A 27,271-nucleotide genomic window follows, 5' to 3' on the forward strand; every position below is an offset into this window, starting at 1 on the left:
AAGAGAATATCCGTCAGAATTATACTGTAGATACTGCAGTAGATACTGACAAACTTATGAGAGTTTCATGAATGGCTTAAAATAATTTGTTTAGGGTAAGTGAGCCCTATTTTGGCATGGTCCTTTTCTTGGCATGCCAACATGTCTTTTCATGTTTTTCAGGTCCAAGTTGAGCTTAAAAAATGTTGAATTTTTTTCATTGCGAAGAGAATAATTTGTTCCAAATCTGTGCATACCGAATTTTTTGATTGTTTGTACTTTAATAAAGAAGTTAATTTTTTTCGATCTGCATCCGAGGAAATTATATTGGAAATCACCGTATGAAAATCAGATGAACTCACCTTTCTAGTGCAACTGTTAAATTCACATGCGATTTCAAACATTCATTTGAAAAATTTGCAATAAATACTCATGCTTACAGTTAAACTCGGTAAAAATTCAAAAAATACTAGAAAGACTAAAGAGTGAATATTTATTTAGGTTTTGAATAGAAATTTAAAACTAATTTTGTTCCTTTTCTTGGCATGCAACTTCAATCGAAATACACCAGCAGTGTTGGAAGCTGGAAAAAATACATGTTCATTAAAGAGGTATTTTTGGGCTGATGTTTTCCCTAAAACTTCATTTAAAACTACGTTCAAAAGTTTTCATACTAATTGGGTTGTATGAAAAGACCGCTGCAATCAGCTTAAGCTTCGAAATAAGTTGGAGAACATAAGTGATAAGACTAGCTAAAAGCTATATCCGATCATTGAAAATGCAAAAATCGCTATTTGAGAACCATGAGTCGAAGGTATATTGGTATGCGTGCGAACAGCATTTGCATTGCAGTCTGCCGAGCAAAAGCCACGTGGTCTCCTACAGAACACAGTGGTTCGAAATATTAAAAAAAACTAAATTAAATTAAGCATCTCACAAGACTTAAGATGTTTTTCTTATCTAGAAATTGTTAGATCGATGGCAATTTATGACTTTAGTATATAAAATACAAAATTAATTGAGTTTTGGAATCGTTTTCTATTGCTTGTGAACCATATACCTACTCAGATTAAATTTTTTGGATTTTTGTTCTAATTTTTTTCATGGAAACAGAAGTTGGAAGTTCAGGAAAATATCGTTTGCTTTCCAATTATTCCTTAAAATATTTGATGTGAGTCGAATCAAGGGGGGGGGGGGGGTGTAGGGTCTAACGGGTATAAAAAAACACCATTTTCACGATTTTTTTTCTAGAGCTATCGTTCAAACAAATGTATTCAAATTTTTTGCATTATACAAAGCATTGTTAAAAGAACATTTAGTAATTTTTTCGTAGAAAAATATTGAAAAATGAGCCGGTGACGGAGCACTTTCGAGGATTTGCGGTGGACACTGTATTTCAGCACAGAATCATCTGAAGTCAAAAAATCAGAGCAAAATATTTTTAATAGATGTTTTTTTGGACCCCAACGTTTTTATTTAACTTAAAAAAATTTTTATGAAATTTTTGTGGCTGTTTGAAGTAAAAACTACGATTTTTCACGTAAAAATCCGCCATTTTTTAATCTGTAAAATCTCCCCAAAGTAAAAAAAACAAAAAAGAAAAACGTTGGGGTCTGGTATCTTATATGTAGAAAATATGTTCCAAATTTGAAAAGAATCGGATAAGTAGTTTTCAAATGACGATGTCCACGGACTTTAAAAATGTGCTTTCGAGAAAAACGCGTTTGAAGTTTCTGCTTTTGCTTTCTTGCAGTATTAGATAGGAAGAGATAAAGGCCTATAATTTCTACAGTTTTGCTTCAATTGACTTGAAAATTTGACACAACATTCTTGAAATGTTTTACAATAAGAAAATAAAAAAATAAAAAAATCGATTTTTTGAAAGTGTTACCATGCCTTAGGTGCCAAGGTCGGGTACATTTACCCTAACTTGGTTTCGATTTATTTAGCAGTTTCGAACAGAATAAGATTGTGAAAAAAAAATCCAGACAAAATTGAGCAAAAGTCTAGGTATCAAAAAGATCAAAACGAAAATCTCTCAGTTCAAAAACTGTATTCAATTCCCCCCCTTGGCCATCTGTCGATCGAGAAACTTCTGATAAAGGCACTGGTGCTTCCGGTAGGCCTTCCAGCAGATACAGGGCTCGGTACGTCCCCCGTGAAGTTCGTTGCCCTCGTTCCAGCAGCTTCCGTAATAGGTCTGGAACTCTTCCCGACTCATCCCGTCGCCAATGTAGCCGAACATTTTATCGAAAATCGGACCCGCCTCGTCGTCGTAGCTCCCGTCCATGATCATCACGCACCGGAAGAAGCAGAACGAGTCATGATCATCCGAGTATTGGGAGCGAAGGTACTTCTTAAAGTCTTCCTTCGGAGTCGACAGAACTTTGGCACATTTCCGCTTGTAGTCCAGCTTCCGTTTGGCGAATTCCGGATCGTTGTTGATCGCCAAAACGGTTGATGTTACCAAGAACTGAAATAAGGTTAAATTGTTTAAATGATGTTTTTTTTTGTAATTTTTCTCCTAAAACCTCAAAAGCACTCACCAAAGCTAAGAATGCAACCATCTGGAGGCCTTCCATCTTGAGATGACTTCAGTTTGCTACTGACAGTAAAGGGTAGCCAAGAGCTGGATCTATTTACGTACCTCTTAGAATGGGAAACAGTAGTTGAAGAAAATTGTTTAAACATGTATTCAGTTTCGATCATCTTCCTTCTACTCGTTATCAGGTCGATGGAAACTCCAATCAAAAGGGGAATTTCAAAGTACTGTTTGAGAAAAAGGTCATCGTAGTTCAGGCTATGCTAGCATCTTTTCTTCCCAGATAACTGAGTTAAGAGTAGTGAAACAGTGTTGTTGATAATGATTGCTACACGAGAACAAGCGTGCTTGATTTTGTAATTTACCTTTGTTTTAAATGGAAAAGATCGATCTTTCAGAGATTTTTTTAGGGTCTTAGGGTCTTTTTTAAAGGTCTTCCTCAAGAATTGTTTTGTGTCTTATTGATAAATCAATCAATTTATTTTCATTTTTTATTTCAAATTTTTTGAACTACACTGTTCCGAAACGCTGAAACCAAAATATTGCTGAAAATTACACCAATTATTCGTGGCCCATGTGCGCCATCATCAGCTGGTGGAATTCTTCCTCGAAGCACTGATACACTCGGAAAGCCATCGAACATTCGTCATCTTCTTCGCCGGAGTGCTTCTTCTGCTGGGCCTCCTCCAGGCACTTCAGATCCTCTTCCTTCAATTCCTCGCAACTTTCCTTGGAACCCTCGGCAGCCTTCAGGAAATTTTTCAAACTCTCCACATTGACCATTCCGGTTTTTTCGTCGTTTAGCTGCAACATTTCCCCGACACAGTGCATCAAACAGTGCGCCGTACGATCTTCCGGATCGAATTTCAGTTCAAGGTAGGATTTTTCCTGTTCCTCGCTCATCGGAACCTTCTCTTTGCAGCCGTCGATCAGGGCCTGGATGCTTTGGGATGCGACCTTTAAGGAACAAATGTCAATCGTAATTTCTAAAAAAAAGATAAGAATTTGGAATATTCTCACTTACCATTGCAATGGTGAGTAGAAGCACGAAACTTTTTAGCATTGTCTTCATTCTTGATACTTTCTTGACACTTCAACTCCGGGGAATACTTTTTCCAGAATAAAGCTCAACGCACCTGGTAAGATATCTTTTATAGTCAACCGAATGAGTCATCATACTGAGATGTGATCATCTGATCGATGATCGTTTTGTACATACATACTACGGAGTGAAATAAAGGAATAATTTCCTTCCCATTAAACGGTTGAGCAATTTTCCCCCAACAAACACTCAAAACGGCAATTTGACTACTTACTTGGGAAACTTCCGTAAATTTCAAGCAATCTTCCTCCTTGTTTCAATGACATTTTGTGTTATTAGGTTTGACTTATACAATCGACCAGTAATTTTCAGTAGAAAGATTTTTGTTATATTGTTTTTTTTTCTAAAACGTAATCGAGAAACTCAAGTTTTTCTCCATTCATTCATCCCAGCCGTTCGTTACGATCATCAAACACGCAGGTTTCAATGTTCAATACAAGTAAAAGAACATGTCTTACTATCTATCAAAAACTGATAGGATGCATCGTGAAATGCATCATTTATTTGAACATTATTGAAATCGAGTGAGGAAGAAGAATGAAAGCAAAAAGAGCATAAACTGATAAGAGCTGTTTTGCGATCGCTTCGCTGCTCAATCTGCATCATGAGAGATGATTTATTGTGCGACATTCGAGCTGATTACTTTTTTTTTCGCTCGTTTCCCCTCTGTAACAAGTTTTGCACTTTTATCAGCAAACGTAGTCCAGCCCAGTCGTCTTTCATGCTGCTCGATCGTTAAGTTCGAGCAGCAACTTGAAACATGCAAATGCCATTAAACAGACTAAATACGATCAATCATTTTCTCCAGCACGCTTTTCCTAGACAAGTAAACATCGGAGTCGAAAATCAGACAAACCACTGTTTGACGAAGGTTAAAGATCTTGTGTTTTGGGAAGGTTAACACTATCTGGACGTTGCTCTCGAAAAACCTACCCACAAATTTATTTAAAAAAAAGGTTAAATTTCGTAAAATAAAAATCATTCCGATAAAAAATGTCAAAGTTGTTAAAATTGTCAAAATTACCAAAATTGTCAAAATTGTCAAAAATGTCAAAATTGTCAAAATTGTCAAAATTGTCAAAATTGTAAAAATTGTAAAAATTGTCAAAATTGTCAAAACTGTCAAAATTGTCAAAATTGTCAAAATTGTCAAAATTGTCAAAGTTGTCAAAATTGTCAAAATTGTCAAATATGTCAAAATTGTCAAAATTGTCAAAATTGTCAAAATTGTCAAAATTGTCAAAATTGTCAAAATTGTCAAAGTTGTCAAAATTGTCAAAATTGTCAAAATTGTCAAAATTGTCAAAATTTTCAAAATTGTCAAAATTGTCAAAATTGTCAAGATTGTCAAAATTGTCAAAATTGTCAAAATTGTCAAAATTGTCAAAATTTACAAAATTGTCAAAATTGTCAAAATTGTCAAAATTGTCAAAATTGTCAAAATTGTCAAAATTGTCAAAATTGTCGAAATTGTCAAAATTGTCAAAACTGTCAACATTGTCAAAATTGTCAAAACTGTCAAAATTGTCAAAATTGTCAAAATTGTCAAAATTGTCAAAATTGTCAAAATTGTCAAAATTGTCAAAATTGTCAAAATTGTCAAAATTGTCAAAATTGTCAAAATTGTCAAAATTGTCAAAATTGTCAAAATTGTTAAAATTGTCAAAATTGTCAAAATTGTCAAAATTGTCAAAATTGTCAAAATTGTCAAAATTGTCAAATCAAAATTGTCAAAATTGTCAAAATTGTCAAAATTGTCAAAATTGTCAAAATTGTCAAAATTGTCAAAATTGTCAAAATTGTCAAAATTGTCAAAATTGTCAAAATTGTCAAAATTGTCAAAATTGTCAAAATTGTCAAAATTGTCAAAATTGTCAAAATTGTCAAAATTGTCAAAATTAACAAAATTGTCAAAATTGTCAAAATTGTACAAATCTTCAAAATTGTCAAAATTGTCAAAATTGTCAAAATTGTCAAAATTGTCAAAATTGTCAAAATTGTCAAAATTGTCAAAATTGTCAAAATTGTCAAAATTGTCAAAATTGTCAAAATTGTCAAAATTGTCAAAATTGTCAAGATTGTAAAAATTGTTAAAATTGTCAAAATTGTCAAAATTGTCAAAATTGTCAAAATTGTCAAAATTGTCAAAATTGTCAAAATTGTCAAAATTGTCAAAATTGTCAAAATTGTCAAAATTGTCAAAATTGACAAAATTGACAAAATTGTCAAAATTGTCAAAATTGTCAAAAATGTCAAAATTGTCAAAATAGTAAAAATTGTCAAATTGTCAAAACTGTCAAAACTGACAAAACTGTCAAAACTGTCAAAATTGTCAAAATTGTGAATATTGTCAAAATTGTCAATATTGCTAAAATTGTTAATTTTTGTCATTTTTGTCAGTTTTGTCATTTTTGTCATTTTTGTCATTTTTGTCATTTTTGTCATTTATGTCATTTTTGTCATTTTTGTCATTTTTGTCATTTTTGTCATTTTTGTCATTTTTGTCATTTTTGTCATTTTTGTCATTTTTGTCATTTTTGTCATTTTTGTCATTTTTGTCATTTTTGTCATTTTTGTCATTTTTGTCATTTTTGTCATTTTTGTCATTTTTGTCATTTTTGTCATTTTTGTCATTTTTGTCATTTTTGTCATTTTTGTCATTTTTGTCATTTTTGTCATTTTTGTCATTTTTGTCATTTTTGTCATTTTTGTCATTTTTGTCATTTTTGTCATTTTTGTCATTTTTGTCATTTTTGTCATTTTTGTCATTTTTGTCATTTTTGTCATTTTTGTCATTTTTGTCATTTTTGTCATTTTTGTCATTTTTGTCATTTTTGTCATTTTTGTCATTTTTGTCATTTTTGTCATTTTTGTCATTTTTGTCATTTTTGTCATTTTTGTCATTTTTGTCATTTTTGTCATTTTTGTCATTTTTGTCATTTTTGTCATTTTTGTCATTTTTGTCATTTTTGTCATTTTTGTCATTTTTGTCATTTTTGTCATTTTTGTCATTTTTGTCATTTTTGTCATTTTTGTCATTTTTGTCATTTTATTATTTTTGTCATTTTTGTCACTTTTGTTATTTTCGTTATTTTTGTCATTTATGTCATTTGCGCCGTTTTTGTATGTGTTCTGTAATTTTAGCTTTTTTTAATAATTTTTTTTGTCGTTTTAAATTTTTAACATTTTTGTGATATTCGATTGTCAAGACACTCGAAACATAACGTTTTTTAATTATTTTTTTATCAAGAAACAACAATTATGTAAGCACTTAGTCATACAAGTCGAAGCTACTTGAATCAATGTTTTTATTTCGGGTGGTGCTGTTGTTACTTAGTGCTGCGAGCATGAATGAGCTCTGCTCTAGGTAGTGGGAACCTACTGATAGAAACTTAGTCCGAATTACGTGGAAATCAGCACAGTTTAAAGTCGAACGAATGAACGAACGAATCATCGCCCGTTCAAGCTAGAAAATTCCATTAGCAATAAATAAATATAAACGTTACTTTTTTTTATTCGTTTTACCCTGTTCGCAAACTCCACACTTCACTGTTCGTTTTTTTCGCCTTGGGTGTGTCTCGAAAAAACGGCACAAGACTGTTCGATCTATACCTACTATGTTTTAGGAAGGAAGCTTCCTTCCATTATTAGTCGTTCATTAACTGGTGGACTCTAAGCAGGCGGTGATTAAACCACGCCGCTTCTTTTTTCTATACCTATGATTTGTTCGCAAAATGTTCTTTCAAAGGGCCACAATTAATGTCTACGCTGGAGCAGATGGTGGGGTCTGTTTGTGGCATAAAAAAAAGATAAAAAGATGAATCATGGTTAATGGAGGTACTGATTTTTGCTTCTCCTTCTCTCACTTTCTTTGCAGCAACAGAAATTCCTGAAAAGACCAGCAGACGACGTCGATCCCGCGTCCGGTTCCGATTCTGGTGCCTTCGATCCGCCGCCGGTCAAACTTCAGCACCATCAGAACAGCAGCAGCAGCAACGGTTCGGAGAACCTGACCAAATTCTCGGTGGAGATCGTGCAGCAACTCGAGTTCACGACGTCGGCGGCCAACTCGCAGCCGCAACAGATCAGCACCAACGTGACGGTAAAAGCCCTGACCAATGCCTCGGTCAAGAGTCAACCGGCCGATGGCCCCGGACAGCAGCAGCAACAGCAGAATCCCGGAGGTGGAGGAAGTTCCGGCGGAAATGGCCCCACGCCATCCCCACACCTGCACGACCTTGGCCACATTGTGGACTTCAAGCAGGAGCCGGAGAACGAGTTTGCTGATCTGTCCGCTGCCCTCGAGAAGGACGCCGCAGCCAACGGCCACTTCCCGGGGCTGTCCGATCTCATCGGAGACGATACCAACGACGATAGCGATACCTTCAAAGATCTCATCTCGGATCTCTCGGACTTCCACTCGGACTTCCTGGACTTTGAGGAGAAACCGCAGATTCACCAGCAACAGCAACAACAACACCCGCAACAGCAGCAGCAGCTTAACCCTAACCAGCAGCAGCAAATGCTATTGGCCCAGCAGCAGCAGCAGATCGAGGTGAAGCAAGAAACCTGCATCAAACAGGAACATCCCGGTCCGATGCTCGATAACATGGGCATCAAGCGGGGAAGTCCTGCTCAACCTGGCGGTGGTCCTCAGCAACAGCAACCATTCCCGGGCGCTTTTAACGACAATTCGCTGAAGCGTGGCCCGTACGGTCCCGGTCCAGTTCAGAACGGTCCCGGCGGAATGTCCGAACTGTCGCCAGCCGCACAAACCCTCAAGCACATGGCCGAACAACATCAGCACAAAAACGCCATGGGTATGGGCTTCCCACCGCGAGGGGGTCCACCGGGAGGACCTAACCGGCCACCATACGCTAATGAGTTCAACCCGCAACAACAACAGCAACAGCAATTCCCCGGTCAGGACTTTATGAACAACCCGGCCGCCCATCAGTTCAACAAAGCGAACGTTCCTCCCTTCCCGGGGGCGGATCTCATCAAGCAGGAACTCTACTCCCCGCAAAACTCCGTCGATTTTGATCTCAAATCTCCACCCCAACAGCAACAAGCCCAGCAGCAGATGAACCGGATTCCACCGGGGATGGTGCCGGGTGGGCAGAAGATGGGACCCTTCGGCAAACCACCGAACCCCAACCAACAACCGAATCAATACTCACCGTACGGATCGCCAGCCGGGGGCAGTCCGGCCGGGTACATTCCACCTCGCGGTCCCGGCGGAAACAATGGAGCAGGAGGTCCTCCTCCGGGAGCTGGTGCCGGAGGACCCAATGGTCCCGGTGGACCAAACAACGCTGGCGGAGGCGGTGGTGTTCCTCCGCAGGGTCCTCGAGGTGGTCCGGGAACCGGGCCCGGTGGCAACGGGAATGGTCCCATGGGTGGTGCTGGCACAGGACCGAACACAACGATGCTGCAGATGAAGCAGACGCAGCAGTTACACATCAGCCAGCAGGGACCCGGTGGCCACGGGATTCAGGTGAGTTTTTTTGCTTTTTTTTAATATGTTGTTACGGTTATTCTTTTGTTGACCACATAAAAAACCACAAAATTCTTAACCCGTCTAAAATCAACAACGTCTGTAACAACGACGAGCTAAAGTGGAGGGCGATAATAGTGGTCATACCGCACATGTTAATGATGACCCACACCAAAGGTCTCTTAGTATCAAGATAATTGGGCTGTCGTTCTCTCGAACAAATCGTTGGCCATGCCGGCACAATGTCTATGGTGTGATCTAAGCTTTGCAGCTTTCTTCTCAAGCATTGCAGCTTTGCAATCAAGCTTTGAGTAAGATCACATCATCGCACTAAAACATTGAATATCAAACGTCAGTTCAATTACACCATGATTGTGTTTATATTATTTACGGTAATGTAAATTGCACTGGTACACGAGTGTGCATGAAAAGTGTATTAAATAGAGGTTGGACCCCAACCCGTTAACCCTTATTTGGCGCTAGTGTGGTGTCGTCAAAATTTAAGGGTAGCCGATGAGATCTGCTTACACATCAGTAAAAAATGAAATGGAAAAATGGTAAAAAATACTTTAAAAAAACAGTGAGCCAGCTAAAAATCAATTTTAAAATCATATCTTTGTGTGATGTAGTGATTAGCTTCAACAAATAAAAGAGTTTTCAGCTTAATGGATCCCAGATTCTGACGATTTAGAGTTATAACAAGACTATTAAAACACCTTTCCACGCTCACTTGTGTGCAAGGTAATTGAAGTGCTTAGAGGCATAAATAAGCCAATTCAGGGTCCGTTCTCTTCTGCTTAATCCAACACTGAATTATATCCTCCTGAAGATTCAGTGCAGGTTCCAACCAGATTCGCCGGATCCTATTCTCAATATTTTCATTGGCAGATTTCGTTCTTGAATTTGCTTTTCACAGCTGTTCGACTTGGGTTAGATGGATTGATGAGGAACCGGATGCTTCGACGGATTCAGCACGTACGGTATCTGTTACCGGACAATCCAGAAGGTCTTTTAAAATCATCCAGGTGGCTAATAGGTGTTGCTGCAAACAATGAATGAACATTGGAAGATATACAACTTTTTCTTAGTTAGTGTTATACTTACAATTGCTCGTTCTTTTTTTGCCGATGATAACACCGGTCGAATGAAGCTAGAAACGCATCGTTGTCCAACCAAAGGCTTTGGCGTTTGAACATGGCTTCCTTCAGTTGATCTGCAAGCAGGGTGTCGATGTATTCTAGTTCCAGGACACACTCTTTCCAGAACAGGAAAAAGGATCCACAAACCAAAGCCTCTTCCTGTACTCTTTTCGTCAACATGTACATAGGCTAGGTGGCTGTGACGAAGTTTTCAACGCAATCCCAAAATTGCGGTCCAAACGGCTTGCGATGATCCGTTGTAAGCATTTCAGTTATGAAATCTTTCCCGCCTAATATACATTTCGCCATGAGGTAAGATGAACCCTAACGGGTATCACCATCATAAAAAAGCAGTTTTTTCGTTTTATCCAATCGAAAGACGTTCCTATATGGTTGTGTTCGCATTAGTTAGTTTTACAAGATGTCGAACTTTAGCGAGGAACCTGTTTATTGATGGTTTCTTTAAAATATCGTAGACAGCCAACTGCACATCATGAGCTGCGCATTTGACTCCAGTGAAATGGTTTTTATCTTCAATGGATGACAGCTCGTCGTGATGGTCAGGACTTACTTCAGAAGCGATGTCTTGAAAATATGCTTCGTCTTGCACATAATAACTGAGAAATAAGAAATGTAAAATAGTTAAATAAAAATAAAGATATTCTTAAGTGACTTACCAATCCAGTTCTTCTATTTCCATTTCGTACTCTGAATCACCATTTTTGTTTTCTGTTTCTTGAAGTTCTTCCAAATCAGATCCTTATTCCTGTGACTTTAATTCGGCTTTTCCAACTATTTCTTTCAAAATAGTGGAAGCCTTCAAAAAGTTTGACCCATTGTCGGTTGTAAGAGCGTAAATATTTCTCAGATCGAGATCGTAATCCTTGAAGACATTTAAAATGTCAGCCACAATGGAATCGGAGGTGTTCCTCGAAAATCTCTCAACCATGGCAAGAGTACTTACCTAGATGGGAGAGGCGCCAATGGTTTTGGCGTTGATTCCCAAAACTCTCCTTCCCCGGCGACTGGCAATGTCCGCTTTCAAAAAATACATTTTGTTTTTCATTTCATTGCCAATGTATTGTTTTATTTTTGTAGCAACTTCCAAAACTTAAACGGATATATTCCTACTATTGGTATGAGGGATTTTCAAACCATCGTCTAATCGATGCAAAATTTTCCGGGTACTTGGTTTGTTGAAAAAATTCAACTGTATATTACATTCCGTCATCCAACCTACCAATGATAAAAGATATGTTTCGCGATCCAAGTCCACAATTTTTTTATTCCGTTTGGATGAAGACGCTGGCACCAAGCAATGGTCTTTTTTAACAGTCCCATTTCTTCAGCTTCTTTTTGGTGACTATTTTTCAAATGACGTGCGAGATTATATTTCGAATGAAACATAAACACTCGGGGTTGTAAAGCACATTTTTTTTCCATCAGTTCCTTGCCGTTTAGTAAACTTGGATTTGATATCAATTTTATTTAAACTGTTCATTTTTCACTATTTTGAAACGGTACCAATGCGTGAGCTGAACAAACGAAAATGACTGAACATTTGTTAGCACAAAAATATCTCCCTTAGAGCGCTCCCTGGGAGACGCACGCTAAGAGAACTCATTTCTCTGCTAGAGCAGTGTGGGAGACGTCAAGAACTCTCTTAGATAACTTTAGGATTGAGGCGAACGATCACTCTTTCTCTTTTTAGAACGCCGCTTAAAGAGGGAAGAAAATTTGCACTCCGCGTGCGTTGGGCTCTTTCCCAGTAAACATGAATCGTCAGAGAGGTAACTCGAATCGACAGAGGGATCGTAACGACCTCTCTTGCGATTTTGCATCATCTAATTGGCAGAGAAAAAAACCGTACGCGTGCATTGCGTGAGTGCCACGGAATAATCTAAGACACGCCCTCCAGAGAAATACACGAAAATAATCCGAATCATGTTTGTATGTTTCCCTTCGAGAAACGTGTTTGCCTGCCTGAGAAGTCGACTGCTACGATTGAAAGCACGCATATAAAAAAACACGGGGATAAAACGCGAGCACACCAAACGAGTGTACGATTTAAACTGATTTCGCATGTACGCATTCGTATTCGTTGCCTCTAGGTATCTCGGCAGGACAAACCAAATGAGAATATTTGCGTTCTTGGAGTGTCGCCGAAATTAACCGTTTTATTCTAAGTTCGGTGACTCAACCCTCAATTTTTTGCATGCTCTATCGACTTCTGAGAGGACGCGCTTACTGGGTTTGTGAGTCCGAAGCCTGCACATCACACATCAGCTTGTAAAGGGTGTACGAACCTGATTGCCTCATTATGGATGATGAGACGTACGTGAAAGCAGACTATCGGCAGCCTCCAGGGCACCAGTTTTTCTACGCTCTTCATAAGTTGCTCATGTGGAAAGCGGAGCACCCCATTCGTAACAATTGGAACGATCAATGGGCAGGTGTACCTAAAGGAATGTCTCCAAAAGCGTCCACTTCCTCTTCTGCGGTCACACGATGGTCCTAAGATTTTCTGGCCGGATTCAGTCTCGTGCCATTACTCGAAAGAGGTATTGGAGTGGTACAAGGCTAACTGCGGCCTAAGGAAGTGAAATCGGAGAAAGAAATGAAGAAAACATGGATTGCCACGCAATATTCAGGGATTGAAAAATAGCTATTAAACTTCATTTTACCATATTACTCGTATTTTATTTACAGTCCATACGTAAATGCCCGCACCTTGGCCTTAACCCCGGCCATAATGTTCTGCACAACCTGTGAATCAATCGTTTTTTGCATGTAAACCCATACTTTCTTCAGTTCCTCGACTGTCTTCACTACTTTAGCTCGTTTAAGAAGGTGCTGCTTCATAATTGCCAGTAGTTTTCGATGGGGCGGAGCTCCGGAGTGTTGGGAGGGTTGAACATTTTCGGCACGAAATTGATTTTATTGTCCGCATACCACTTCAGCACGTCCTTGGAGTGGTGGTATGAGGCCAAATCCGGCCAGAAGATTTTTGGAACGATGTGGACCTTCAGGAGAGGAAGCAGCCGTTTCTGGAGGCACCCTTTCATGTACACCTGTTCGTTCATCGTGTCTTGGGTCACGAAAGGTGCACTCCACTTCCCCCACTTGCAGATGGCTTGCCAAATCACGAAATTATTCGCAAATTTGTTCGGGCTTGTGATATAGCTCAGTTGGCAAGTCTGTTGTCTCCTGAGCCGATGTCCGCGAGTTCGAGCCCAAGAGTCGCAGTTGTACCGGATAAGTTTTTCAATAACGATCCGCCAACTGCAACGTTGATAAAGTCGCGAATGCCATAAAATTGGTAAAACGACTATAATCGAAACAAAAAAAATCCCAAATTTGGACATCTCGCTGAACTTATCCTTGGCCATGAAAAACAGATTTCCGGGGATCTGTTTGAAGTCGGCCTTCACATATGTTTGTCGTCCATGAAGCAGCAACTTTCGTCAGCATGCTGAGGTACAACTTCCTGGCACGGGTTTTGGCGGAATTGTTCTGCATCTTGTCGCGATTATGGGCCTTTTGTACCTTGAACTTTCGAAGCCCAGCCTTAGTTTTGGCCTTCTGGACAAAATTTCGGCTTGGGTGCAGCTTCTTAGCCACATCCCGAACAGGGGCGTTCGGGTTTCGGTTGAAGGCCCCAACTACGCGATTGTGATTTTTGGTGTTGTATGGAATGTTCATGTTTCAAAAGCACCAGTACGACTTAAGATGCGCTTCTCCGTCGCAACCATTATTTCGAAAGATTCAAATGTTCCTTTCAAAACGTTTTTGAGATCGTTGTTTAAATGGTAACGTTACGTGCTGTTTCATCATCCCTTTAATCAGTGCTCTCGCAGGCAACCACGTTCCAAACCGTAAAGCTGTTCGACAGCAAAAAAAATCGCGAAAAAAAAATCTTCAACCCACAGAGATATCAGATATATCGTTTAGTTAATTTGTTTCAACATCCGAACAGCACCAACACGGAACTGAGTGTGCTCATCGATTTGTGCTCTTTGTTGTGGTTCCCATGAGAGGCAGGCAGAACGACGAGGGGTGCAACAATGTGTTCCGAATCACATGAAGCATCCCCAAATGGATTCCGCACATTCACCACCCACCACTTCACTCTCCACCGGGGGATCAGCTTTGATTAATTGTGCATCCTCTATGATTGCGAACTCTGTGGTTGTTTAAAAGTCCTCCGCTGCCACTGCCAATATCGGTTGCAGCCGAGAAGCGAAACGAGGGGTCCACTCACAGCACAGATCCCGGCGTTATAAGGCAAGGGGTCAAAGATCGGTTTATTGTGGCCAAACGTTTGCCAATGCGTTTCGATTCGAAAATTGGTTGGTCCGTTCGATGATTCGGTGTTGTTATGGATTCGAAATTTGATCCACTTATTGTTGTTATTATTTTCATTCCACTACTGATGATGATGTTGATGGGATTGCAACCCCGTAGGCAGCAGATTAGCAGTCAACTAAAATTCCGGGGTCGATGCAAATATTGATATGCCTCCTTCCATTTGAGGAAAGGTGGGAAATTCGTGTGGGAAAATGTGGCAAACCAAAAAGCAACTCCTACCTACTATATTACCACCTCACCCGTGCCGATATGAGCTGCGTTTTCCCAGTGACCGTTTAGTATGTGCCCAGGTATGCTGTATGTGTGATATTGATTTTTCGGTTCCGGTGGCCGAACAAATCCCATCCAATTGGTTTAATGGGATCACTCTGGGACACACAAACACACACAAACACTTAGTCGAGAGATTGGATGGCTGTTTGCATAATGAAATATTCATTAAATATGGATGCTATTGTCTTTGATTTCGACAAACGAATGGCTAGCTGGCTGACTGGAAGTTTGTTGGGGAGGAATCCACCAGGATTGATAACTGGCCCGGATGATGGACCGCTTAACCGGAGATCAATGCAAACACATTTTATCGCTCAGTTTAGCCATTGTCCGGTGCCGTTCGGAGTTTTTAATTTAAAAATTAAAAAAAAAAAACAAGTTAACATATCGTGATATGAAGTCAGTTTTCAAGTACGATGCTAAGAGTAAGAAGGGAATACAAATAATAGATTTCAGTTTTTCATGTAATATCGTTGATAGTTGTTTATGCTTTCAAAATACCTATGTGCAATTTTTTGCAGGAATTTAGTACTAAGGACTGGTACTGGAGAAAAAAAATACAACATTGTCTTCCGTGAATAACTTTTGATTGCATGGACGAAAATTTAGGAAATGTTCAGGATAACTAAGCAAAGCATGTTTGAATCCATACAGCCATAAACATAATGTGTTCGGTCAATAAGGCCGGAAAAAATTTCAAATCCTTCTTTTGTCACTCGGAGTTGGAACATCGCGAGGGAGGGAGACAATAAAATATAACGCGAAAAACAAATAATTTGGAATAAATTGCATGAAAGCTTGTATGCAACAAAATTGCATACTATCTTGTTGCACGAAAATCAAGTAATTTTTTATTGAATAATTCAATGAAATCAAGAAAACAAAAGGTGAAATAATTCCCATCTTCTTTTTTTTTTTTGGTCTTGTAATCTTTTAGATATTGGATTTTTTTATTGGAATTTACATAAATTACTTTCAACTTTATTTATTTCCCCCTTCGGGTTTTTGGAAATTTCGAACGGGGGGGTGACAAAAGAACAAAATGATATTTGTTCCAGCCTCCAGCGCGAATACTCTAATCAGCTATCAAACATGAAAAGTATTGGTTGAAAGATATTATTTTATACAGGAACCAAAGCACTTACCATAAGGTAACAATTATATGACTTATGACACAACTCACAACATCAAACAATTGTTACTACGTGGCAATAAGAATATAGAAAATGTTAAAAAGAATTCTAGGAATAAAATTATGATTTATTTTATAATCAGTATAATATAGAAAAATCATGTAGTCTTGAATATCATTCGAGAGGAACAAAAAACAACACCGATTTCTTTTGGGTATGATTTTCCTTAAAGCTCAAATTATGACAAATATGATCAGGGACTCATATTGAATAGAGCTTTGATTTAAAATGTTGTTAAGCTTCCAAATTGGACTTGGTGATTTTAGCATTTATAAAATGTACGTCTAGTGTTAAGTTAACGGCAATTTTTCAAGGAAATATCAAGTTCCAATGAGATCCTGTATGAGATTGTGTGGATTTTTATATTTTAAATGACGAGGCGTATTTTTTTATTCATAGATGATTTAAATTTTCATGGTTGCCAAGTCCAATTTATGGCTTATCTTGAGTTAAAAAATTTCAGCTTCACATTACGAAAAAAACCTAACTTTTCTCTTTTTAATACTAATTTTGCTCTTTTTGTTCTTAATTTTGCCTATGGTTATGTTCCTAATTTTGGGTATTGTGAAATTTTCAATTTTAAAGCAATCGGGGGGTCTAGAACAACTTTTTTTCAAGATTTACGAACAAAATACACTAAAAACATAATGTTCAAACTTTCACTTATTCTTGTTTCTTAAACTTCAATTATTACATTTTTGAGCTTAGATGTACTAGGATTTCTTCCAAAATAAATAATAATTTCAATACTATCAATTTTCCAGTATATCAATTTATTAATGTTGTTAATAAACTTGACCCATTTAGTGTTCTCATCTAACTTATACGATCAATTTATGTTAATGTAATTTTTTATCCAATATTTTGGCAAAAGTGTGGAACTTAGAAGTAAATTTTACAATAATCAATAAAAGTTATCTACCACGGAACGTTCTATTAAATGGCAACACTGTAGCAAATCAACAAGAGCACGGCAAAAAAGGTGCATTCTCTGTATCCATTTCTATCGCAGACAGAATGTAGTTTTGAGTTGTGTTAAGAAAGTTACGATTTAATCATTCTACAGTATACACAGCAAAAAATTTCTAAAAGTATACGCAATCTAAAACACGGGTGATCTATTTTTTCAGCAGTGTAATCCAAATAAGATGTAATTTTAAACTCTTTCTGATCTATTTTTGGTTCGTTGGTATAAAATTAATTTATATGATGTAAGTTTATATGCCGTGATCTAAAATTCAATTTCTTAATATAAAATCACATTGAAAACAATGTAAAACATGGCAGATCATTTGTTTACATTTTTTTCGTGGCATAAGTTTTTCTACTCTGACTCGAGATGGTGGTTTATTTTGCACGTAGCCGAAATTTCTCTTTCGTAGTTGAATAGTTGGACTAAAAAGTGGTAAGTTAGATAAATAAGTTAAAAAAAAAGTGAAACTAAAAATTCTCTTTCGATTGCAGGAATGATAGATTATTGCAGTTACAAATTTTTTGGTGTTAAGGATATTCCGGCTACTACGTTCTTCTGGTAATGTTTGAGGATTAACTGCGATGATGAAATGCAAAACATCGCCGTACTGCGAATCATCGGATACAACAACAATTCCAGCCTGACGCTGCCCGTAATGAGGGGTCATATTCTTGTCCATATTGTATCGGAAATATATTAGTGAAATAAAATGACCTATGTGACGTATTTATTTATAGACATCACAAAAAATCCTAATATTTAACAAATATTTCTAATATTTACGGTAATAAATTTTTAAATTTACATCCTGTATATTTTTACACGACGATTCATGTCATCCGATTACGTGCATTTTTTTCGATTTAAATTTACACGCCTCAAAAATTACATCCTCGAAAAAAATACATCGCAGTAGAAATTTAGATCAAAAGCGATGTTCCGTTTTCGTGCATCGTTTTCGATCTAAAATTACACGATTTTTTCTAGCTGTGTACTGCCCCCCTGGAAAACCCATAAAATTGAATGATTTAATTGCAATTTTTTACGCTCAACTCAAAACTACATTCCATCTTGGATAGAAATTACCATCGGGAATACACCACTAGTACCGTGCATGATTTTGTTATTTTTCAAATATTCTTCAAAATTTAACATTTTTGTCAGATTTTTTGAAGTTATTATTTTTTTAAAGGAATCTACACATATCTTAGTTAAAAACTTTCAGGAAAAAATATTAGCAAAAACATGGAAATTTTGCTATTTTGTTCGCAAATTTCCGAAAAAAAATTGACCTCCAGATCGATTTCTTTTTTCCTGAATAGTGCGTAAGATTGGAGATAGTTTCCTTTTTTCTTGAAATTGTTCTAAAAAAAAACAGGAAAAAGATCCAGAATGAATTGAAAAAAGTTGAAATTCGAATTGTTAAAATTGAAGATTGTCTCAAAAAAAAGTTCCTTAAGCAAAGTGCATTGTACGACCAAATTTAACATAGCTCTACAGTTTCACATTTCACAAACTTGAAATGTTCAACAAAGTGGTGTATTGAAATAAGATAAACAACTTTGTGCAACATATTATTCGACTTAAAATTTACTAAAAAAAGTTATTATTAATAAACTGATTTTAGAGGTAAACTTTCTTATTTAGCCTATAGCTTGGAGAATAATTATTTTAGAAACTTGACATCTGAGACAAAGTTGTAGAATGTTTTTTTTAATTTTTAAACAAGTTTGTCGAAGACATCAAAGAGCTAAAACCTATAATAGAGCAGTTAAAAATTTTATCTCACTTGTAGGAGGATTAATCTGAAATAATTTTTTTTTTAAACAGCTGCTTTTACTGACAACTTCGCCGAATGCACCAACAACCTATAATGTGAACTAAAAAAGTTATAAGCAACGATAACGTTTTTCGGATTTTTAACCACTGTGCATGTGTTTCGATTCATTAAACTTTTGTTCTGCTGATTAACCCAAAATAAGGCATTTCCTCACTCGTCAAACGAACAGCTGATTTCTCATGTTTACATTTTCTCGGCATATCGTGGTAGGGTAAACATAATAACAACATTACGCATGTTCAATAACCAGATAATAACGAAATAAAATTGGCAATGCAATTGAAGTGGTTTTGAAAGCGCACCTTGGCGAGGAAAATATAAATTCTTTATTTAATTTATTGTAAATTCATAACAAAATAAGACATGAAGGTATGTTAACGATTTTAATTGAAGAAGATTAAAAAAGAAAGCATTGAACAGTGATTATCACCGAAGGTCAAGATGGCGACCAGTTGGTGTTTCCTTTTTCCAAGGCAAAAACAAAAAGTTACCCAATCACAATCTGTCTCAGAAAATACTCTATTGCAAGAATTACGAAATTTAAAAAATTGGCAATATTGACAAAATTGACAAAATTAAAAAAAAAATGACGAAATTTACGAAATTTTCAAAATAAACAAAAATGACAAAGGTGATATTTTTGTTAACGGGTATAAAAAAAACTCCATTTTCACGATTTTTTTCTAGAGCTATCGTTCAAACAAATGTATTCAAATTTTTTGCATTATACAAAGCATTGTTAAAAGAACATTTAGTAATTTTTTCGTAGAAAAATATTGAAAAATGAGCCGGTGACGGAGCTCTTTCGAGGATGCCTTTTAGAAAACAGGATTTGCGGTGGACATGGTGGATGTATCTCAGCACAGAATCATCTGAAGTCAAAAAATCAGAGCAAAATATTTTTAATAGATGTTTTTCTGGACCCCAACGTTTTTATTTAACTTAAAATTTTTATTATGAAATTTTTGTGGCTGTTTGAAGTAAAACCTACGATTTTTCACGAAAAAATCCGCCAATTTCCACCTGTAAAATCTCCCCAAAGTAAAAAAAAACAAAAAAGAAAAACGTTGGGGTCTGGTATTTTATATGTAGAAAATATGTTCCATATTTGAAAAGAATCGGATAAGTAGTTTTCAAATGACAATGTCCACAGACTTTAAAAATGTGCATTCGAAAAAAAACGCGTTTGAAGTTTCTGCTCTTGCTTTCTTGCAGTATTAGATAGGAGGAGATAAAGGCCTATAATTTGTACAGTTTTGCTTCAATTGACTTGAAAATTTGACACAACATTCTTGAAATGTTTTACAATAAGAAAATTTAAAAAAATCGATTTTTTAAAGTGTTAGACCCTACCCCCCTCCCCTTAAAATTCCAAATTTTACTAGATAGACACCATTGTTCGATGATGTTGTCAACTTTAGTTCTTTGGCCAATTTGTATTTTTATCATGTTTGTCATTTTGTCAAACATGACAAGTGAGCTCGCCTTTCATGGCTGTTAATAAGACTTCATATTTTTGACCATCTCGATTAGTAATTGCTGGATGTTGCTAGCAAACCGAACGGACACGTTTTTTGAAGTGATCATATTTATGATATTCACTATGAAATAAAAATTGTTGTGTTTTGTTATTTTCCCGTTCTAAATATTATTTGAATAAGCTAGTGCCGAGAGCCATATTTGATTTGTTTTTTTTTTTGTGAAAAAACGAATGTATTGAAAACTGATATGCAAATGGCAGAAATGTCAAATAAAAACACGTTTTAGAACAAAAATGAATTCCAATTTCATTTTGATTGTGTTTCTATTTCTCTTTGTTATGAAATTTTTTGGTCCTTTGATGATTGCATTTTTTTTTCTCATTTTATTAATGAATACAATGTTATCTTGAAGCTAAAACGTGCAAAAATGAAGAAAAAATCAGCTTTAAAAAGGTCTAGCTGGTAGTTATTGAGTGGTCAAGTGATTGTCATGATTTTTATCCAACCAGTTTACCATATTCAATTCTTATGTAGAACAAATCACATCAATTAATGATTGTTAACTCGGATTATTAGAATGCCAATAAATAATTGTGGTTTTTTTTAAAAAAGTTTGTTTTTTTTTCAAACTTCATTGTAATAAGGATCTTAAACTGCATTGACTTGATCATTTTCATGGTAGACTTTGAACTAATTTGAAAGTTTTGCAAACTTGAGTAGGGAACATCCACCATTTTTTCGAACTTCGATGGTTTATTTCATATAAAAATTACTCAAAAATCCAACTTTTTGTGTACCGATCTTGAAGAGCAAGAATCCTTTTAGAATAACATGTTTTAAAAGTTGAAAATTTCTTGCAAATCCTTCGAATTATCAACGAAAAGACAAATTTCCTAGTTAATTAACAGATTTTTCGTGATTGTGACGAAACAGTCTGTACCAATCCAAGAGCAGGGCTGCCTTGGTACTACCTTCTTTAAATATTCCTTGGATTTTAGAGACAAAAATATCATTTTTTGAAAGCTGAAAATCATTTTAACTGAGCAGCCCAGTTTCGCAAAAACGTCGCGAACAGAGGGTACAGAAAATTCACACTCATACACCCAAATGTACAGACATATCGTCAGAACTCGTCAAGCTGATTCGATAGTTCCTTTTAAAGGTATGTTTAAGACTCATAATTAATTATCTTCTCAATCGACCGAGAACCTTATACCTTTTTGTAATATAGGCAAAAACATAGTTCATAAGTTCTTTTTAGGAACTAAAATCATGAAAAAAGGATTGTTTCTAAAATAATGAAAAAATCAGGTAACAATGTTACCTGAATGTTCCTTTTTTGATAGGATGTTTTTTTTAGCAAATAATGGAAAAAATTGTGTGTATGGTCATTCGAATATAAGACTTTTATGGATATTGTGCTAGTGTTTAAGCGTACAGCGTATAAGGTTTTCAAAAACCGACTGATTTGGGCCACTCTTATATAAAAACTCATTACAACTTTTAAAATCTAACTGGATGTAATGTTCTGTTTGACAATTAACTGTTAACTTCAAAAAGGGAATAAATATCGAACAACTGCGAAAATACAAGGCAAGTTCGAAAAACTTAATACTTATTACGACTGAGTCCTGTCTTATTTCGATCGTTGCACTACTTAAAAAAGGGTGTTACTTAAGCGAGTTGAACTCTCCCTACCTTCAACGATTGAACGCATCGCTGACGAGGTGCCCACGATTGGTTGGAGGTATTCCTAAATCATGAAGGAATCGGATCCACCACTCCCGAACTAATTCGTTCTTCCAGCCAGTTCTGCCTTCCAGTTTCCTTTCCGTTGTTGGTTTGTTGGAAAATACACAAATCGCTTCTCCCATCACGAGCAGCTCCTGGTTTTCTGGGGGGAACCCACATTTCTGGCAACTTGTTAGTAACACCCGCGGGGGATCAGCAGAGATATACCTACCCACTTGTCGCTTGACGACGATGGGGAGCAGCTACATGTTACCCAAAACCGTTGTTTTGTGACAGAGAGCGAAAACGCCGTTAATATTGGTGAAACAAGTGAAAATGTTACCGCACATCGTACCAGGAGCTCAGAATCCGCGACAGTGAGAACTGGTTCCTTTTCGCTAGAACAACACAATTGCCGCCGAGTGTCGTTATCACGGATTTCGCTGCTGCTTCGTTCGCGATGCGTTTGTCAGTTCCCCAAGTTTTGCTCCACCCGACGACGGCGGTCTTCCTTTCTTGGTTACTTCCCCATCAATAGGGTTTGAATGTCTCCTCATAGCTTGCTTTGCTGTTGCTGTTGCTGAGCCTGGTTTGGAAGCAAATTTCAGTCAGCCAGTAGTAAGAATTTGCGTTCGCCTGCTTTGACGAAGATAATCAATGCTGGCTGGCTCGGCCGAAAGACGACGACGAAGTGCAATTGCAATAATCGCTGAGTTATGCATTTTCATGGAAACATTCACCGACCGACTGTTGTTGTTGTAATTGTTGTTGCTCTTGCAGTTGCAGTTGCAGATTTGTAATGTCACGCGCGTTCGTTTCACTTTATTTGAGCTTTTTTCTTCTATCTTTTTTTTATCAACGGAAGTCAAATGTGACTTGAATTTGAATTTGAAAATCAACTTCTTTGAGGTAGCATTCCAATTGGAATGAATCTTTTTGAATTTTGTCTTTCGACGGATATCGAAGTTGAAGTTCGAATTTGTTTTTGAGTTATGTGAATTCTTGAAACAAAACATAAGTATAAAATATCTGCTATCTGTTTCAAACTTTATGTTTCAGGTTCAGAACTAAGATTTAAAAAAAATAGGTATATTATGTCAGGTCACACTATTTTTTTTATAGATTGACACAAGATGAATTTCTTTTTTTTTTCGAAAAACTGAAGTATTCGGAACAGGTGTTAATATTTTTTTTGTTTCGATTATAGCCGTTTCACCATTTTCATGACATTCGTGACTTTACATCAACCTTTCAGTTGGCGGACTATTTTGAAAAACTTATTCGGTAAAACTGTGTTCGATGTTAACTTCCGGGCTCGAACTCGCGAACATCGGCTCAGGAGGCAACTGACTTGCCAACTGAGCAATATCAGAGGTCTTAGTAATAATTGTGATAACTTTTCAGTATTCCACATGTGAATTTGTATTACATTCAAATAAATAACCATCAAAATTGTGAAAAAACATTTCAAATTACTTTCAATAATAGTGATTTGGCAATTGTTAAGTTTGGAATTACGATTCTTATGCAGTATTTTAACCGTTTCAACCAAATTCGTTTGAGTTTTGATGTTGATTGTACTCATGGAAACATTCATGATAGATCCAAAAATTCAAGTGTTTCAAAAAAGTTACATCAAACTTAAAAAAAAATCAGTAAAAACAGCATTTTTGTGCTCAATAGTTACGTTACACCAGCAAACTTGGTGTCGTGCCTAATGTTGTCCTTTTTTTTCAATGGTGGCACATCTTAAAAGCCTTCTAAGGAGCTGATATTAGATTCAAAACTTATTTTAAGAACTTCTTGTTCAAATTCAGTCCAATTTGGAGACTGCCTTTTTTTGAAAGTCATCTAACTGTAGTGCTTTTTTACCTTTTTTACCCCCCACATGAAATTTTAAGTCATTTCAATTCCATAAAATGAACTTAAAGGTTCTTAAACACTTAATCTATGTTGAAAGGAACTATTTACAGATGAGAGGTTAATAGGATGCGAAATTTTCAGAATTTTCAGCAAATTTTCACAGATTTCACAGATTTTTTTAGTTTTGTACGTATTTACAAAATTATAGATATTATGTGAACATAAATTTTGGATTTCTCACTTTGTGTTGGAAAATCATGCTATGATTGGTAATGTTAATCGATTTTTCTTAAGTGAAATGTGAAAAAGACTCATTTCTTCATGATTTTTCAAAGAAATTTATACTGTTTCAATTATCATTGAATTGCTGAGTAAAATCACAGAAAGTCAGAATTGTTTTCGCAAAAACACAGATTTTTTTTTCGGCAACCTTTGCTCCGTACACGCCTATGAAGGAAATCTCATTTTAGAAAATTCATTGCTTTATGTCTCACTTGGAAGTTGATCGGTTTGATCAAATTAAATATCAATTTAAAGCTCAAGAATGCACTCAAAAACACTCAAAGTTTCAAATCGTTCGATTGTTTCATGCCCAAGATATGCAATTTTATATAAGATATTATCTTTTCAAATAGTCAATTAATTAAAATAAAGAAAATTCACATCACATTGAAATGTTTTCCAACAAAATTTCACAGAAAATTTCACATAAAATTAAGAAATATATCAATTCTTCCAATCTGCGGCTTCGAATAACTTGGGATTTTAGCTCCAAATTTTCCCACTGTGCCATGCTTTGACACTATTTTTATTAAAATCGAGGGATTCGATGTTCACATGAAATAAAATTCTTCAAGATTCGTCGTGTAGATGCAACAGATCATCTTGAAATTTTGGAAACAGTGGATTAAAAGCAGAATAGGTGTTTTAGGCTACTCTTCAGACATCGCAAGTTGCCCGACTTTCCAAACATACATACATACTAGTTGAATAAACTCAAAACTTCAGTTAAAAGTTATGACAAAAATAGGTTTAACTCCTTTTAACTTCCCTTCAAAATCAAATTTTGATGAACGACTAAAACGAGTCAAGAGCAATAATATCGACCCAGAAATTCGTCAAAAATCTCGAAATCTCATCTCAGATTCACGGTTCTACTACAGTTTTCTTAAAAATTCTTAATTGTTGATAATAATTTAATCCAGAATATTCAATAAAATGTAACTGTCAAATTGCCCGGATTTCGCCCAGATTTTTTCACTTCATTTGCAAGATCAAACAAAAATTCCTATTGAGTCATAAGAATTATGAACTTTACGTCCAGAACATATGTGTTTAACAAATTTGGTCAAAACAAACTTTAACGATTTTTGGAAGCCTTTTTAATGATTCTAAATTGGCTGATATGTTTCGTAAAAAATAGAACATTTTTCAAGTATTCAAGTGTTCTTCTTGATTGTATTTTAATAAATATAGATTTGCATTTCAAATAAAATAAGAAGGTTTTCCATATTCAAAACATGAAATTCAAACCATTTTTAAGATTTCGATTCGAAGTTTATTCTTAATTCTTATGCGAAATTGAAACATAAAGAAGTTTCAGGATGGTTTTTCGAATAATATTAATTAAAAATAAATCATATTGAGAACCATTAATTCAGAATTTAAATAAATGGTTTTTGATTGATACACATTTCGCATTTTGTTTCTTGATTCTTCTTATCTGGAATTCACATTCAGATTTTTATTTTAGGGTCAAAAGGCAAAATTTGGTCTAGAAATTAAAATTTAAAATTAAAATTAGAATCAACATATCAATGTTACAAATTTATTAAGAGTTCAAACTGCAGGAGTACGAGAACCCCTGCTTGAAATATTCCACACAATATTAGATAACTTTGAATAATTCATATTTATCCATAAAGAATTTTTGGGAAACCTCCTGCCAGAAAGAATCTAAAAATAGTCGATGACTTTCCCTGAATTCAGCAACAGTATTTGAAAAAAATCTCTTATACAAGTGCTGCGCGTAATAAACAGCACTTGTCTTTTGCTACAAACTTCGCGATCTCCAAGCTGTCACCATACCTCGTAAAAATTAAGTCTCTTGTGTCAACCATTACTCATCATATAAGAAGCAGGATTTCTCCATGTTATGTGAAACGCTTAACAGTGAATTGTAATATGCAGATTCTATTTCCACTTGCCCACTAATAAATTTATAGTTTTAGAAAAGTTTGTTTATGAAATAAATAAAATCAGAACGGATACTATAAAAGTTGGAATCGAAATATCCAGATAACCTATTACAATAAAAAATATATCCAGCTTTGAGCTAAAATCTTCCGGAATAACGAAGTAATTTGCTGAAGGAATTCGACATTGATTCTCACAAACAATTAGTATTTCACTAGCTTCTTACTATTATAGCATCCTCATTGGGATATCGACTGAAGGAAGTACGTATATTATTTTCCTCTCTTAAATTTTCCTTGCAACAATGGTCTCATTCAATTTTGTTCTAACATTTATGGATTTAATGTCGTGTTTCTTTTATATTTATGAAGATTTGGTTGATTACTGATTTTTTATCTTTGGATATTGTCGTGATTTTAAGACTCTTCTGCCACTCGGATAGATCTGTGACTGACTTTGGTTTGTTTGGTTTTGCCAGGTGTTACTAAAATAATAAACGTTGCAATTGAAATTTATTTTATTTTATATATCTTCAGTGATGCGGAATACAACTATTATTTTTATTAAATATTTTGTATATCCTTCATATCATCTCTACGTATATTTGGTTGTAAATTGTTTTATTTTTTATTTACCACCTACTGATTAGCAGCTTCCATAGATCGTCAGTCACTTAAAATACTAGATATCTGCTGCGGAACATTCAGGTGAGACTTAACAACGAAAAATTTGTTCCGCGGTCCATTCTTGCGCACGATTTGACCACCGTACTAGGAGGATAGAACCAGGGGTGCCAAGTGGTTTCGTCAAAAATCAGGACAACGCGAAGCTAAAAATCAAGGACACCTCTTGACTCATGAAAATAATAAGCAGCTCTGCTTAGATTGCATAAACAAAGGCGAAATACAGGTGCTGTAAACGCCTTGATTAATGCAACAACAGTACGCAGCTTCTTGGCTGGTCTGCTGCAGTTTATATCGAGAAACATCATTTTGAATACCAAATTACCATCTGATAAATGGGTTTAACTATTATCTAACAAATTTATTAGATTTTCTCATAGTTTAACTAAAAATTCGTTCATATTTGAAATT

General features: G+C 35.9%; 3 protein-coding genes across 11 annotated transcripts in view; 1 reads left to right on the forward strand and 2 right to left on the reverse strand.

Moving 5' to 3' along the window:
- The window catches only part of LOC129748188 (neurogenic protein mastermind), a 369,439-nt gene that overhangs the window by 289,569 nt on the left and 52,599 nt on the right, over positions 1-27,271 (forward strand). For 8 of the 9 annotated variants that reach the window (XR_008737676.1, XM_055742699.1, XM_055742700.1 and 5 more), the window contains one exon: positions 7,501-9,120. Coding sequence is in view for 8 of the 9 variants with exons in the window: in XM_055742699.1 (XP_055598674.1) it covers positions 7,501-9,120 (1,620 nt within the window). In the remaining variant the exon portion in view is untranslated. Of the gene's footprint in view, positions 1-7,269; positions 7,409-7,500; positions 9,121-27,271 lie in introns of those variants that run through there. The other variant, XM_055742703.1, reaches the window with a different exon arrangement.
- On the reverse strand, positions 1,877-2,664 carry LOC129748194 (uncharacterized). Its single transcript, XM_055742711.1, has 2 exons — positions 2,526-2,664; positions 1,877-2,452 (listed from the first exon to the last, which is right to left on the reverse strand). The coding sequence occupies exons 1-2, from the start codon at positions 2,559-2,561 to the stop codon at positions 2,036-2,038; spliced, it is 453 nt and encodes a 150-aa protein (XP_055598686.1). The 5' UTR covers positions 2,562-2,664; the 3' UTR covers positions 1,877-2,035.
- On the reverse strand, positions 2,968-3,654 carry LOC129748196 (uncharacterized). Its single transcript, XM_055742712.1, has 2 exons — positions 3,546-3,654; positions 2,968-3,478 (listed from the first exon to the last, which is right to left on the reverse strand). The coding sequence occupies exons 1-2, from the start codon at positions 3,591-3,593 to the stop codon at positions 3,083-3,085; spliced, it is 444 nt and encodes a 147-aa protein (XP_055598687.1). The 5' UTR covers positions 3,594-3,654; the 3' UTR covers positions 2,968-3,082.

Source organism: Uranotaenia lowii, chromosome 2 (genome assembly GCF_029784155.1).
Source record: "Uranotaenia lowii strain MFRU-FL chromosome 2, ASM2978415v1, whole genome shotgun sequence".
Classification (NCBI taxonomy): domain Eukaryota; kingdom Metazoa; phylum Arthropoda; class Insecta; order Diptera; family Culicidae; genus Uranotaenia; species Uranotaenia lowii.